This window comes from Dendrobium catenatum, unplaced genomic scaffold (assembly GCF_001605985.2).
Source record: "Dendrobium catenatum unplaced genomic scaffold, ASM160598v2 fragScaff_scaffold_43, whole genome shotgun sequence".
Classification (NCBI taxonomy): Eukaryota; Viridiplantae; Streptophyta; class Magnoliopsida; order Asparagales; family Orchidaceae; genus Dendrobium; species Dendrobium catenatum.
Genome location: NW_021318505.1, coordinates 1,669,119 through 1,685,291, shown reverse-complemented (window position 1 = coordinate 1,685,291; position 16,173 = coordinate 1,669,119). Strand labels below are relative to the sequence as shown.

The 16,173-nt window shown below is 35.3% G+C and overlaps 3 protein-coding genes across 3 annotated transcripts; all 3 read left to right on the top strand.

Moving 5' to 3' along the window:
- Nucleotides 1-1,011: 1,011 nt before the first annotated feature.
- Nucleotides 1,012-1,733, top strand: LOC110107260 (zinc finger protein ZAT5-like). Its single transcript, XM_020837462.2, has one exon. It carries the CDS (start codon nt 1,053-1,055, stop codon nt 1,599-1,601), a length of 549 nt encoding a protein of 182 aa, XP_020693121.1. The 5' UTR covers nt 1,012-1,052; the 3' UTR covers nt 1,602-1,733.
- A 2,526-nt stretch (nt 1,734-4,259) lies between these two features.
- Nucleotides 4,260-7,488, top strand: LOC110107253. The gene is made up of 3 exons (XM_020837455.1): nt 4,260-4,776; nt 4,935-5,908; nt 6,022-7,488. The coding sequence occupies exons 1-3, from the start codon at nt 4,260-4,262 to the stop codon at nt 7,486-7,488; spliced, it is 2,958 nt and encodes a 985-aa protein (XP_020693114.1).
- A 1,329-nt stretch (nt 7,489-8,817) lies between these two features.
- Nucleotides 8,818-16,088, top strand: LOC110107238 (nucleolar protein 58). The gene is made up of 2 exons (XM_020837434.2): nt 8,818-9,617; nt 9,707-16,088. The coding sequence occupies exons 1-2, from the start codon at nt 9,064-9,066 to the stop codon at nt 9,945-9,947; spliced, it is 795 nt and encodes a 264-aa protein (XP_020693093.1). The 5' UTR covers nt 8,818-9,063; the 3' UTR covers nt 9,948-16,088.
- The last annotated feature ends 85 nt before the right edge of the window (nt 16,089-16,173 follow it).

Genomic DNA, 16,173 nt, shown 5'->3' with positions numbered 1-16,173 from the left:
ATAAAAAATAAAATTGTCCAAAAGATGTCACAAAATACAAACAAAAGTGTTGTACTTCGCCACCGCCACATAGTCAGCAACACGCGTTTCCTCCTGCTGTAAGCAAACTCAAATATAGATATTATATAGACATACTTACTCAATGCTAGTAAGCAACCGATCTGTTGACCTCCTGCTCTCTTACTGTCCGTTCAAACCTAGTTAAGATTGAAAGTACAGCTAACCAATTTCATTGCCTATTCTAGAAAGCCAAATCTCTTACAATAAGCACAATACTAATTAATTAAGGCTTCGTTTGGGACGATTTTTTTTTTGCTTCTTAAAGCAGCTTTTTAATATAAAATTAAAAAATTTTACACTAAAAAGCTGCTTTAAGAAGCAGAAAGAAAGCCGTCCCAAACGAAATCTAAGACTCCGTTTGGGATGATTTTCTAACTTTTTTTTGAAGGAGCCTTAGTGTTTAATTTTTTTAATGAAAAATTACTTTAAGAAGCAATAAGGAAGTTGTTCCGAATGAAGCCTAAGGCTTCAAATATTTTTCATATTATTTTAAAGACCGAAAAAAACCTTTTTTTGTCATAAAAAATGGCCTTTTAAGAAAATAATGTTTTTTTTTTTTAATTTTTGCTAAAATATGTTATTGTTTATCCTATGAAATTTCATTGATAAGATTTATTTAATAATTATTTTTTAATATTAAATATATATTATTTTTCATCTCACATGAATATATGGAGCTTTATCTTTTCCATCATCTGCCTCTCTCCTTAAATTAAATTATTATATTATTATGTTATTTATATATTTTTTAATAATAAGATTATTTTAGATAAAAAATCAGATTAAATAATTCCAATAAAAGAAGAAAAATAAAAATGATTAAAAATAATATTTTAACATGCAGACTAAAAAAGAAAACCGCCGCCGTCAGTTAAGTTGAGTAGTCAGCAAGCAAATTCACATCCTAAGCTCTATAAATAGTCACAAAGCCCGAATAAATCCTTCACATCGATCTATTTCTGCTCGCTCTCTTCATCTTTGATTGCTTATTGATGACGAAGAGATTCAGATTAATCAGCGAAGAAGAAGAAGACATGGCTTCCTCCATATGCACGGACAGCTTCAACATAGCAAACGTTCTCATGCTTCTATCCAGAGGCCACGGCGCAGCTGCCGGCGATGCCGTCTCCCCCGTCGCCGCCGTTGCCGGACGTGAGACGCAGGAAGGAAAAGTGTTCGAGTGCAAAACTTGTAGCCGAAAGTTCACGACTTTCCAGGCGCTGGGGGGCCACAGGGCCAGCCACAAGAAGCCTAGGCTGGGCGGCTCCGCTGCCGCGCCGGAGAAGCCAAAGGTACACGAATGCTCTATCTGCGGGCTGGAGTTCGCCATCGGCCAGGCGCTCGGTGGCCACATGAGGCGGCACCGCCCCGCATCGGAGAACGTGGTGGGTCAGTTGGGTGGGCCGTCGATGGAAAAGAGTTCGACCCAGATTGATTTGAACCTGCCGCCGTTGGAGCGGGGGGAGGAGGAGGAGGTCCGGCAGCTGCCGAAGTTGTTGGGATTCACGTTGACTCCTGCCATGGTTGATTGCTTCCATTGATTGATATGAGCTGTTCTGTGATCAATTAATGGGGGCAACAAATCAGCTGACGATTATTTAATTTCTATTGTAATTATATACAGTATTTAAGCATCATTCATAATTTTTTTTTTTCAGTTGTGTAAAGTAAAATTTTTTGCCCCATAAATTTAGGATAATCCGCTTAAAATAAATTCTGTCAGCACTGCTTGTGATTGATTATTCAGTTATTTTTTAATATTAATAAATGTGAAAGAAACAGAAATATTTTGTAGCAGTTGCAAAGCTTCATTATAGGAAGAGAACCTCAACTAGATTTTTATTTTTTTATTTTTTGTGATTAAACGTGCTCCCGGATTTAATTTTTGAAGTTTCCAACTTGATTTTTGCCTCAAGATTCGTGCCCGATCAAGTTAATTTTCGCATGACGTATCAAGATTCTATCCGATTATAATAACCTTCTGATCCATTTTAGATGGTTGCTATTAATTCTATCAAAATAATAAAAAAAATTGCTCTATTATCAATAAATCTTAACAAGATTGGGGATTAGTCTGGGACAGCTTTATTTTCTTAGATACCAACAATAACTTTTCTTTTGCCCACTGTTTTTTCATTGTTTTTTAAAAAAATTTGTATTAGAAAGTTGCTTTTTGCATAAGCTTTTAAAAAAACTATTTTTTCATAACAAATTTATAAAATATTATAGTCGTCCCAGATTAATTATAAATAATTAGATGAATTGATAAATCTACAAGGTGTACCAGTTTATCGGCGGTCATATTTCAAAATTATATCTTTTGGGATTAAAAATGTTGAAGAAATTTATCAAAGGTTAGTAGAAAAAAAGACATTGAGCATTAAAAAAAAAATTATAATGTTTATGTAGATGATATTCTAAAAAAAAAAAAAACTCATGAATAGCATTAATAATAATGATCATTTTACACAGATAACTTATTTATTAAGAAAATATAACATAGAATTCAGTGCACACTTGGGCCAGTTCATATGAGATATGATCTAAGCTCAAGGAATTAGAGCAAACTCATACAAGATAAATACATACATAAAAATAAATGCACCAATGTCTATTGAAGAAGTAAGTTGAGTAATAAACTTGCTAGTTTTAGTTGGTTTACATCTTGATCTCATGTGCATCATCATTTATATATCTCTAGAAATCAAATCAACTCATTTGGAATGATATTATGAGAAATTATCCCAATAACAAAATAACTATCTCACAACTATTATAATCTTAATTTATAACTTAAAATTGATGTAAGATTAGTTCTATTTGTAGGAGTCGATACTTGGTAATTAGTTCAATCTTTATTTAAGAGAAAAATAGAAAATAACACCATGTCTATTACTATAACAAGGTCCTTAATGTAGTTTAATTGAGCTACACTATTATAAATAAGTTAACTATGGTGTATGTCTTAACTTCTAAGTTCATGAAACCTTATTTTCTTCAACGCAATTCACTTTCTATTGGACTCGTTAAATGAATAATTGAACTCAATGAGTCTTAAATTTATTACATTTAGAATAACAATTAAAACTCTTTGAAGCTTAACTAAAGGCATATGTGAGTAAACTTGAAAAACTCCTAATGAATTCATAAGCTAAAATCTTTAAACTATTTGTATCTCGAGAGAAGAAAATAAGATCGTAAATCTCTTGGCAATATATGACAATCCATATGTTGCTTCTAGTATGGGATTGAACAAGCTTTGTATACAAAAAGGAAGATGAAACAACTATAATTATTCAGGGCGTGTATTGGCACACTCTCATTAAAAGTTTTCTCACTTAAGATGCACAAAGATATAAGGATGAAGCAAAGACTTTTAGACATAAGACATCAAGACATTTCATCTTAAAAGGAGTTTTGTAGACAAAATCATATTCAAGAATCAACTTAAGAAGTTTAGACTACATAAATCTAAAGAAGTTTTGAAGGAAACCCATTCAGAAGGCTTTGAAAATAAATCAACAACAGATATTCCCATTCAAAAGTCTCTCAAATATGCATTTAATTCCTACAATTAAAGACTAACCATGGAATTCTGCTAAGTATAAAAGATGTCAAATTCATGATAGAAATCTCCATCAACCAAACCAAAATTTGCATCCTATTAGTTATCCTGATTATTTGTTATATGGAGAATGAATTTCAATTGTTCTTTGCTCCTTATATTTTGAAAAAAAAATTATTAAATAAGTATTTTATTTTACTAAATAGGTTGAACTCACTACACTTTGCTAAACCAAGCATTATATCTTATTTTTCTCCCGCAAAATGCCCAGCGGGATTCAATTCTGGAGCTCAACTCTTCTCAGATTGATTTAGATATCCCTAATCTAAATCTTCCCAACATTGATTCTTCCCCCCCTAAACCTCCTTCCTATACAAAAAGTCTTCTACCTTCCCAAGTGGTGCTTGCTAATAGTTTTGCTTCTCTTCTGATGGATAATACAAACCCGATGGATGTGAAAGTGGATGAAAATATTGAGGCTGAGGATCCTTCTACTGCCTCAAAAACTGAATCCAATATTCAACAGTCAGCTAGTTCTTCTTCTAATTCTTCCTCTAAGAAGAAAGGAAAATCACCGCCAAAAAAATCCAAAACCAAGTCCACTGCCAAGAAGGCAAAAAACCCTCGTTAACTCATGTCCTTGCCGAATATTGCCTCCTGGAACGTGAGGGGGTTCAATAACCCTCTTAAGGTTGGGATGTGTAAAGACCTTATTAAAACTCATAGTCTTAAGCTTATTGCTGTTTTGGAAGCCAAAATCCATCCTAATTGGGCTTCTGATCCGTGGTTTGTGCATTCGCATTCTCTCTTTGCGAATGAGCAATGTTGTGACAATTTCAGTCATTCTTCCCCGGGTAGAATCTGGATTAAATGGGACTCTACGCAGGTGTCATTTTCTCCTTCTTTCTACTCCTCCCAAATCATTCATGGTACACTCTCGGCTGGTTCTTCTCCTCAAATCGTCTTAACTGTTATTTATGCTGCCAATCTTCCTGAAGACAGGAAAGAGCTTTGGGACAATCTCCTGACGCTTTCTCACAGTATTAACCTTCCTTGGGTTATTATGGGCGACTTCAATTGTTGTAGATTCGAATCTGAAAAGGTTGGTGGTGCTCCGCTGATGCAGGGGAGACTGGATGAGTTAAATAACTGTATTTTTTATTGTGGCTTACAAGACCTGGCTTCGATTGGTCTTTTATTTACTTGGTATAACCAAAGGGTGGATCTTCCTATCCACATCAAGCTTGATAGGATTTTGGTGAATTCCGTTTTCATGGATTGCTTTCCCTCTGCTTACTATCTCTGAAAGATGCCAATGATAATTTAGGAAGGTTACAGGACAACTGGTCCTCTTGGATTAAGCAGAGAGCCAAAGCTTATTGGCTCTCTCAAGGTGAAGATGATCTTGGCTTTCTTTATGCTAAGATTAGAGCCCGGAATAACATAAACAATATTAAGGAGATTATTTCTCCTAAAGGGACTCTCACTTCTCATAGTGACATTGCTGGTGCCTTTGTGGAATACTATTCTGAATTATTTAATGCTCCACCTCCTGTTGTGGATTGTTTTGGTAATATTCCTGTTGGGGAGGTGATCCCTTCTCATCTTGTTGATATCCTGGTGGTTCCTATTTCTGATAAAGAAATTAAAGATGTGGTCTTTGCGGGTAAGACTGATTCCTCACCTGGACCGGACGGTTTTTCTTTTGCTTTTTATCAAAAATCTTGGCACATCATTGGGTATTACCTTTGCATGGCGATTAAAGAATTCTTCCTTTCGGGTTGTATGCCTAAAGGGGCTAAAGCTACTGTGATTACTTTGATTCCTAAAGGATCTCATGCATCTTCTTTTGTGGATTTTAGGACGATTTCGCTTTGTAATGTGTTCTATAAGATTATCGCCAAGATTATTGCAAATAGACTGAAACAGATTATGCCTCACATTATTCATGAGAGTCAGTCGGGTTTCATTGCGAATAGAATTTCGACTGACAATATTATTTTGGCCACGGAAGTGCTTAAACTTTTTAAAGGTCATCACAAGTTTTTTTGTGCTAAGCTGGATATCAAAAAAGCTTTTGATTCCATTTCTAGAGATTTCCTTTTGGATAGACTGAGGCGGAAAGGATTTCCTGAACTTTTTATCAAATGGATTCATGGTTGCATTTCAGACGTTTATTTCTCTATTTGCATCAATGGCTCTTTAGAAGGTTTTTTAAATCCTCTTCGGGTCTTCGGCAAGGATGTCCTTTATCCCCCTTGCTTTTCTGTATTGCCATGGATGGTTTATCTCATTGCCTAAAATCAAATCCCAATGCTTCTTTTGGGGGGTTTAAGCATAAAAATTTTTGTTTGTCTCACCTTATGTATGCTAATGACTTACTTATTTTTGGGGAGGCCTCTTTGTCTAATCTTACTTGCCTCAAGGCCACTCTTACTTCCTTCAAGGAGGCCTCGGGTCTCTGTATTAACCCGGCTAAGAGCTCAATTTTATTCTCAAAGGCTGTTGACAATCCGGATATTCTGGCTAATTCTTTGGGGATTTCTAACCTAGAGGATATTTTTACTTATCTGGGCATTCCTATCACTACTCAAAGACTCAAGTTTTCTCACTTCCAACCCCTACTGAGCAAGCTTTCTGCTCTACTTGAGGGTTGGAAAGTTAAGTTTCTTTCTTTTGCAGGACGTGTTCAATACATCAAATTCACGATTGCTAATACCATTGCATACTGGATTAGAGGTGATATCTTACCCAAAGCCTGTCAAAAGTTCATTTCAAGGATTTGCTCTAAATTTCTTTTCTTTGGCAATCTGACGGACAAGAAGATGCATATGATTTCTTGGAAGAGAGTTACTATGCCTAAGTCCAAGGGGGGGCTTGGTATTCCCTCTCTGGACTCGATGTACCATGCGTTTGCATTCTCGTTTATTTGGAGATTGATTAATACTAATTATCTGGTGGGCTGTTGGTTTAAGAATAATTATGAATCTCCCTGGAAGCCTCCTCCTCCTTCGGCTTCTAAATTTTGGAAATATATATGTTGCAAGGCTGTTGGTTTTAAGGATTTGGTTAGCTTCAAGGTTGGCACCGATTGCATTTACTCCTTATTTTGGGACCCTTGGTTCTATGGTGAGCCGCTGGGTAAAAGTTTTTGTTGCCCAACTGGTTTGGGTGGCTGTGTAAAGGATGTGATTATGAATGGGACTTGGAGTCTTCCCAATTCGTGGTCTATTAATATTCGTTCCAGAATTTTGGGCATTCCGATTCTTGAAACTGATAACTTGATGTGGGTTGGCCCTTCTAAGCCTACTTCTAAGTTTTTCTCCTCCCATTTCTACTCTTCCTTAGATAATGTGGATTGGTATAAGTTTGTTTGGCATAAAAATCACGCCATTCGTTTTGCTTGTTATGCCTGGATGGCGATTCTTGGGAAACTTAAGTGTGCTGATTCGTTGATTAGGAGAGGGCTCCAGGTTAATCCTCTTTGTAATTTCTGTTCGGGTCATTCTGAAACTCACTCGCACTTATTTTTTGGGTGTGATTTTACTTTTGGAGTTCTCGCTAAGCTTATGCCGGCTACTAATGCCTTCTATTTAAGACCAAACCTTTTTCAGGTGTATGATTTTATGTGGAACAATGCTAACTTAGCTGTGTTAGAGAAAAAGTTTGCTTCTCTTGCCATATCAGCTATTGTTTATTTCCTTTGGAGAGAAAGAAATCAGAGGCAATTTTCTGACGTAAGAAAGAGCATTAACCAAGTATGTGATGATATTTGTGTTGCGGTTTGTGCCAAGGCTAAAAAATGGAACAATCATGATGGTCTGGATGGAAAATTTGGTGAAATTCTGGCTTTTTTGGGATAATTGGAACGTGCTATTTGTGCCATCTGTCGAAAGTTATCTGGACATGTTTTTTGATGTTTTGGTCTCTCTGCTTCTTGGTGTGGTTGAGGACTATGTTCTTTATGGTTCTTTGTTTTGACAGCAATCAATTTTTATGTTTGAGACCATTTTTGGGTTATTTTTGGCGGCTTGGACGATGATGAGCTATGGACTACACCAAGCACCTCCTCGGATGGTCTTTGGGCAACCAGGGAGTGCTATTCTGATCGATTTCGATTTGATCATGGCTGCTGGGGACACTGTGAGGGTCCTTGGTTTTTTTTCGGTGGTTCGTTTCCTTGTGGCAACCGGTGCTCCTGCTGATGTTGCTGGGTTTTATTCCTAGCATCCGTTTGAATGTTGTTTTTGAAGTTATTTGATCTATGGTGTAGTCCTGTATTCTGAGTCCTATTTTCCGCCTTTTATAATTTGTTACTTCCTTTTCTTTTTGGGGGTATACTGGTCTTACTTGTAAGTGATAGAATTTTGATGTAATCTTTGATTTTGTCTTTAATAGAAGGGCTTAAGCCCCAAATTTTCCCAAAAAAAATCTTATTTTTCTCTGACAATTGTTAAAAATAATAATTTAAATTTTAAAATTTTCCTTATTATATCAACGACAAATCAATGACTTTTCCTATCAGGATTTGTTTGCTGCCATGAGCCGTAGTTGTATGCTGGGGAATTTTTGGTCCTTGCTTGTTAACATTGTGAACTATTACTGATGTTATTTTGTGACCTATGTTTATTTCCATCTGATTCAAGTGGGCTATTGCTCTTCTGTTATGAGCTGGAATTGCTGTTTTGTTGACTTCTCCTACAAGGAATTTCTGGACACTTGGATTAGCTTTTTGTTGTTTTTTTGGTACAACAGGATACTGGTTTTATTTATGTGGCTAATTCGAACCCGCTAGCCGAGGTTAATCAATACGGTTTATTGATTCATTGGAATTAACACCTTAGCTTTTAATTTTTTTGTTTAGTGTTCTTGCAGGCCTCTTGTGCAGGTTTTTGGAAACTCGTTCTTGTTTTGTGTAGGACCTGATTATGATTGGAAAGGCAGTGCTGAGTGAGATATCTCTTTTCCTTTCTTTTTTTGTTCTTAGAATGTTATAAGGGTGCTGTGTATTTGTGATTAGTAGGGATATCTTGCTCTTAGGTTTTTTTTTAAAATTTTTTTTGACTTTTTTTATAGCTCATTCGAGTATTAGTGAGTTGGAGGTCAAAAATTTTGTACTCTGATTAATTAACAAGTAAGCCCGTGGATTAATTTTATAAATTAAAACAAAAAATATCTTTTAAAGAGAGTTCTCAAATTTGGCCGACGGGCCTCGAAAGTCCGAACCCTCATATTCCACTCCTATTTCCTTTTCTACCTAGCCGTCTTCCTCACCCAAACGGCCGGCGGATTTTCGACGGCGATCGCGAGCTTCCGGCGAGGGGCAACCTAAATACTAATAGCGTCTCACTCTTCTCTTCGAAAGCTCTCCCCTTGGTTGCTCTTCAAGAGAAAGAAAACTGGTATAGTGTCCTGTCCTGCTTCCCTTTACCTCGGCGATGGTTTTATCTCGCAAAAAGCTTAAGAAGAAGTTTCGATCGCTTCTTGCCGAATCCCTCACAGCCAATGAATCGAAGGATTCGTGCAAGGATGCTTCGGGCGCAACAGAAGTTAATAATGAGTTGCAGAGCGTTCGAAAGCTCCTGGTCACCAAATCTCGAAAGCCAAAGCTTATGAAGCGAGAAAAGAGAAGAAAAAAGAAGCCTGTTCCAGAGGATTTGAATAATGGAGACGGAAGCTTGGAGGCCCGTGAAGGGAACGTGGAAAATGAGGATTCCGTGGATTTGAAGGAGAAAATTAAAGATAAAAAGAGAAAGAGAGTGGAAGATGGAGGCCAGGAATTGGAGGAGGGTTTTAAGCAGGAGGAGCAGAAGTTGGTGAAAAAGAAGAAGGATAAGCAAAAGAAGAAGAAACGGAGAGAAAAGAAGCTTGAAAAGAAGGGGAAGAAGGGGGTGTTAGGGCAAGGGGAGGAAAATAATGGTGACGAGATTGTGAGCACGAATGCAGTGAACAAAATACCAGAAGCACTTCCAGTTCAAAAAGTCGATGAGAGGTGAATTTCTGACTACTTTGTTCCTGATGTGTAACTTATGTTACTTGGCGTTGGCGGGCATGTTTTTATGGCTTTTCTTTGTATCACAGTGAAGTAAAGAAAGTATACGTGGGAGGCATTCCATACTACTCTAGTGTGGATGATATAAGAAGTTTTTTTGAGGACTGTGGAACTGTAACTGAGGTGGACTGCATGACTTTCCCTGAAACTGGAAAGTTTAGGGGGATTGCTATACTCTCTTTCAAGGTTTGTTTGAGCCTTGTTATCGTGTATTGGTTGCCAAGATTGAAGCTTGATTGGTTTCTCACTTTAGATACATCATTCACTTAATATTTGTGTTCTAACACCCGAAATGTGAAAGATTTGTCAGTGATGCTAGTTTACTAGTGAAAATAGAAGCCCCTGGTAAAAACACTCGTTTATTTGAGCCTGCATTAATTTTCAGGCTCTCATTGTGCATTTTGTTTTCGATTCATAAATCTCTTGACTACGTGCCATTGTATGATTGCCTTATTAAATGATTTACTATTTCAACTTGAATTTTAGTTGCTGTTTCTTTTTGGTTCATCCTCTGAATTTCTTGATATGTTCGGCAGGATTCTTTGATCTGAATATTCAGTTATATGTTGAATTTGTTGTGTATGTCTGTCATTTTGTTTTCTTGGCACTAGTTTGCTTGATGAATTGAACCATTCGTTTTGCATGATCAAGTTTTGAAATTATTTTATTTTTCTTCCCGTGAAGTTATAACCTTGACCAATGACCTCGAACATACTTGCAAGTGAGGCACCATAGTAATCCGATCATGTTCAAAAGGAAGGATTGACTAAGTCTGAAGTGATATTAGATTTGTTACTAGAGTTGTAGGGATTTTAATGGGAAGATAAAACAATTTGTAGTATAATGATGAGTATTATTATTTTCAAAGAACTAAATAGAAATAGGAAAAATCCAAGGACATTGGAGAAGGTGAAAAATTGTTGCTTGCTGGAAAGCTTAATAATGAGTTTAAGATAGTAGTGGATAGAGAGTTGAAAGATAAAATTTGTGACGTGAATAGAGTAATTGTTCTTAGGCACTTATCTTTGAGAATATAATAAACGTGGTTAGTGCTTATGTTCCTCACATTGGATTAAAAGATAGTTTAAAAATTCATTGTGGGAGGAGATGGATGAACAATTGGAATATAAGAAATGAGAAAGAAAGAATATTTATTAGGAATGATCTAATGGACATATGGCTTCAGGTTTTATGGGCTATGAAATAGAAGGTAAAAATGTAATGGAAAATTTTTATAGATATATTTTATGGAAATACTAAAGAATACTCAAAGTGAGTTTCCTCAATAAATGCTTTTTATAGATATATTTTAATTAGGGAAACATATGTTGAAATCATTGAAAATTTTGAATAATTGAGAATATGTATAAATGATTGTTAGATTTAATTTAGTAGAACAAAGATGAAGTATATGATGTTTAATTATTATTGGGCGTGATATAAATTTTTATTAGTCAATTCTATTATATAAAATATAAGGTGATACCTAGGTGTGCTAGATTTATATATGTTAAATTATTTAAAAAAAAGAGTTGAGATATAAATAAAGACATAACCTTAGAGGTAGGAGTTGGTGGTTAAATTAGAGAAGTTTCTAAGGAGTGTTATATATAAAATGATATTATGGAGACTAAAAGATAAATTATATAAAATTACAATTGCACCGATTATTTTAATGGATCCAACTGTTGGATGGTAAAAAAAGCTATTTATAGTTGAGTTGAATATGATGGAAATGAGAATATGAAAATGAATGGGTTACAAAAGTTAAAATGATAAAATAAGGAATGATCATATTAGAAGAACAATTGAAGTGTCATATATCAAAGATTAGATAGTTAAAAATAGTTTAATTTGTTTAGCATGTGTATAACAATGGGTAGATAATGCACCTGTTAGATTGATAGATAAAATTATTGTCAAACGATCATATAGTAAAATGATCAAATCATAGGTAACATGAATATAATGTTCAAATGATTTGATAAAATAGTTTGAACATTTTGAGCAGCACTCATCAAGAATGAGTGGAAGATGTAGATTCATGAGGTCAACAACTCGACCCCAAATAGTTAGGATACAGCTAATGATGATGATGATCTTGGATATTCTTTAGAATTGCTTTTTTTATTATCAAAATATGTTGAAACTAGGAATTTGAGAAGAAAAGTCTTGCTTTATTGCATAAATTCTTCCCTATATATAGATCTATACAAGATATTTAACAAGGAAACATATAACTACATAATAATGAAATATAACTCTTCCTAAATTAGCTGCCCATCTATGGAAGGTGTTTCAACGTGATTCATGAGAGCTTTCCATGGATTGCTCTCTGTGACCATCAGATCCTTTGCACCATGAACGGTTGGATTCTAACACTCCCCCTCAAGCTGGTAATACATATATGTCATTCCCAGCTTGATAATTAATCACACAAAGTAAAGTTATCATGTTCCTTGGTGCACCATATAGCCCTCTATTAGCTTCATATATTGTGACAACGGCAAATGATAGGATGAAGGCTATATCAAGCAGGGCAGCATTGAATGCTGCATTTATTATAGATAAGATAACAACCACTAGAGAAAACCGGCAATGAAGGCAGTGATGGGAACATATCCTGAAAATTCCGACAATGAAGGCCGATGGTGGGAATTTTGTATTCCTCAGGTTTCCAGCAATGAAGGATGTATTGTGTTATAGTAGCAATAAAGGCTTATTTGATCAGCAATAAAGGCTGATTTGATTATATCAGCAATAAAGGCTGATTTGCTTGTATCAACAATAAATGCTGATTTGATCAGCAATAAAGGCTGATTTGCTTGTATCAGCAATAAAGGCTGATTTGATTATATCAGCAATAAAGGCTGATAATGGGAACTTTGTACAGTTATTCCAGGTGGTTCAGTCCAGCTCTCTCCTTAGCACTTCCAATCGTCTTCCCCAATTTCTGGTCCTGTGATTGCAAGTGAAGATGATGCATTTAGATTTTCAAGAGATATCAGGAGTCGTCTCAGTTTATCAATATCTTCTTTATTGAATTCTCCAAGACTGGACTGTGCTTCTGGGTTGGGCTGACTTGTTTCAGTTCTTTGATTCCACTCCTTACTGGGTGGTTTTCCATGTATCTTCCTGCAATTTTCCTTTGTGTGTATTGATTTCTTGCAATAACTGCACCAAAGTGAGTCTTTGTTTTTGAATTTTGAGAAATCTTTACATTTCTCCTTCCATGATTCTTTGCTCGTCACTATTGCTGAACTTTCAATGACCTTTGGTTCTAACATCACTCATCGTCGGCTTTCTTCCGCGCGGATGAGAGAAATGGTTTCATTGAGTATGGCGTCTCCTCTTTGCCAAGGATCTGGACTCTAACTTGGTCAAACTCTGCATTTAGTCCTGCAAGAAAATCATAAACTCTATCTTTTTCAATAAAGTTCTTTAGGATCGCAGCATCTTCCGGACATATGGTTTCTATGCATCTATAGTGATCAAGTTCTTGCCACATATTTTGTAGAAGGGTGGCATACTCCGTTATGGTCTTACTCTCCTGCTTTGTGCTTCCAACTTTGACTTTAATTTCAAAGATTTGAGCCGCATCACGAGCTTTGTAGAAGGTCTGTCTGGTAGCATCCCATATGTCCTTTGCAGTAGAAAGGAACATAAATGTGTCGCTAATTTTTAGAGTCATGGAATTCTACAACCATGACATAATCATGGAGTCTGCTTCATCCCATGCCCCAAATTTAGGATCTCCTTCTTTTGGTCCCCCTCCAAGGAGGTGATGTATTTTCCCTTTCCCCTTCAAGTAGGTCTTTACAAATTGAGACCACTTTAGGTAGTTCTTCCCATTTAGACGATAGGAAAGTTGCATGCTTTGAAGGTCACCTCGTCCTTGATGCACTATCGACTCCTCAGTTTGGTCAATGTTCTGGGAGGAATTGACTTCTGACATGATGATAGTAATATAGACTATCTTTACGATCTTGGATAGCAATGAAGGCTTCCTGAAAAAAAAATCCTTATGATTTTTATTTATCAGCAATAAAGGCAAATGTACAATTTTTATTGCCTCCCTTTTTTTTTTTCTTTTCTGACTCCCTTCTTGGTTTAAATAACCGGTTACAAGACTTGGATCGAGTGGCTAGGGCACGCGCAGAGTCGGTTGCAGGAGATCGGCTTGCACTGCACGATTCCGCATGCTTCGGGTTGCCACGGCCTTCGTTCGGGCTGTCTGAACAGCCTTCCTGCTGTTCTCTTGAGTTCGAGCAAGAGGCAGGGCTAGGGTGTCTGAGCGTCAAGCGTCGAGCGTCACTTCTCGTGTCTGGAGCCCGGATCGAGTCTTCTTCTTCTTCTTTTCTTGGACTGGAGCAAAACGTCGACCGTGTCTGGTAGTTCTGAGCCTTTCTTCTTCTTCTTCTTTTTTCTCCTCCCTCCTCTACGATCGTTTTTCAACGACGTCGAGCGTCGCTTCTTGCTCTGATACCATGTTGAAACTAGGAATTTGAGAAGAAAAGTCTTGCTTTATTGCATAAATTCTTCCCTATATATAGATCTATACAAGATATTTAATAAGGAAACATATAACTACATAATAATGAAATATAACTCTTCCTAAATCAGCTGCCCATCTATGGAAGGTGTTTCAACATGATTCATGAGTGCTTCCCACAGATTGCTCTCTGTGACCGTCGGATCCTTTGCACCATAAACGGTTGGATTCTAACAAAATATTATTTTATATATCTAATTTATGAGCCATTCATTTTTCACAATCAACTATTTACATATTAATGATTATTTTTTGTAACTTAAAAATGTGCACGAGTTCTTTAAAATGGGTTATTTTTGCCTGCCATTCATCATTTGGTTATTATTATCTTTTATTTTGATTCCTTTTATTTCAAGTTAACAATTGGAGCCGTCAGTTTAATTGCTCAAATTCGATGGTTATACTTTAAATGTTGGCATTCCATGAAGTCATGAACATTAATTTATCTTGAATAAGTTATTCTAAAACATGGGCACCATGGATGTTTTAAGTTCCAACTTGCTTGCTTACTCTGTGTAACTTTCTATTGGAGTTGGGGCTGCCTTTTACAATTTATTAATTCTTGAGATTGAACTCTATTATAGTTTTATCTTAACTCAGTAGTCTTTACCTTAGTTTCTTCCTTAATTGATATCGTTTGCTATTGGATACTTTAGAATGATATCTATCAACCAATGTTCTTTATTTCATATACCCTTTCTGTCTTCGTGATTTCAAATGGATATTAATTATCCATTCTCATAATCTCAAGCCACTTGGTTTGTAATGAGAGAGATTACCATTATAATTTTACTTAATATGCCCAACATTACTATTTGTTAGAAAGGAATTATGTTCCTCAGTGGATATTTTGATTAGAACATTTGGGTCCATCAATATTCAAAGTTATACAATTGGATATATAGGTTTTTTTAAAGGTGAGTCATAAGCCTCAAGGCATTTTGGCGCATAAGCCTAAAAGTTAAACCATTAAATAAATTAAAAATAAGAGAAGTAAGGTATTTAAATGTAATAATATTAAATCATAATAGAGCATCATAAAGTGATACAAGTACTCAATAATAAATAAGTAATCTAAGTTAAATAAATAAACATAAACAAAAAAGTTTAAAATAAACAAGTTTTGACTTGAGACTTTGAACTCAAAAGTCTCTCCCACACCCCTCACTTAGAGGGTGTTTATAGAATCATCATTGTACATGGTTGCTTTCGCCACCTTGATCCTCATTTTTATCAACATCATCACAATCTGATTCATCTTCAATCTCATTCATCTTATTATTCTTTTATTAATCAAACAATGTATATATTGAACTTCTATAGTTCATATTACATAAAATTTATACTAACACTTTCTATTGCTTTCTTATTGACTTTTGCTCTTCTTATTGCTTCCTCCATCAAAAAGTTACATTGAGATATTCCTCATGTAATTGACATGGTGAAACTCTATTTTCATTATTCACAAATCATTCATCATTCGATCACATATTATTAATAACCAAGAGATTTTCTTCATCCTCTACAATTTTCTTCCTTAAACGTCTTAACTTAATCACTTGTTATATGTTATAAACTAATAAGTTTATCCTTAAAATAGTCATACATTTTCTTCTAATTGTATGAATTTAATTATAAGTATCCCAATTTTCTCAACAATTTGATTGAAATTCTTTATAATTCGGAAGTACCCTTTAATAAATGAATCCACTGCCCAACTAATTTAAAACAAATATAATTATCATTTTATACCAATTTAAAAAACTTGACCAACAAAGATTAAAAGCTAGTTTCTATAGAAATTAGGATTTTCCTTGCCAAGGGAACATTTGGTTATATTGTTTTTAGCTTGTTGTAATTCAAAAAAGGGAAATTTACATACATACCACTTTATTTTATGCTATTTACATATCTAACACCTAAAATATTAATATTACATGCCTA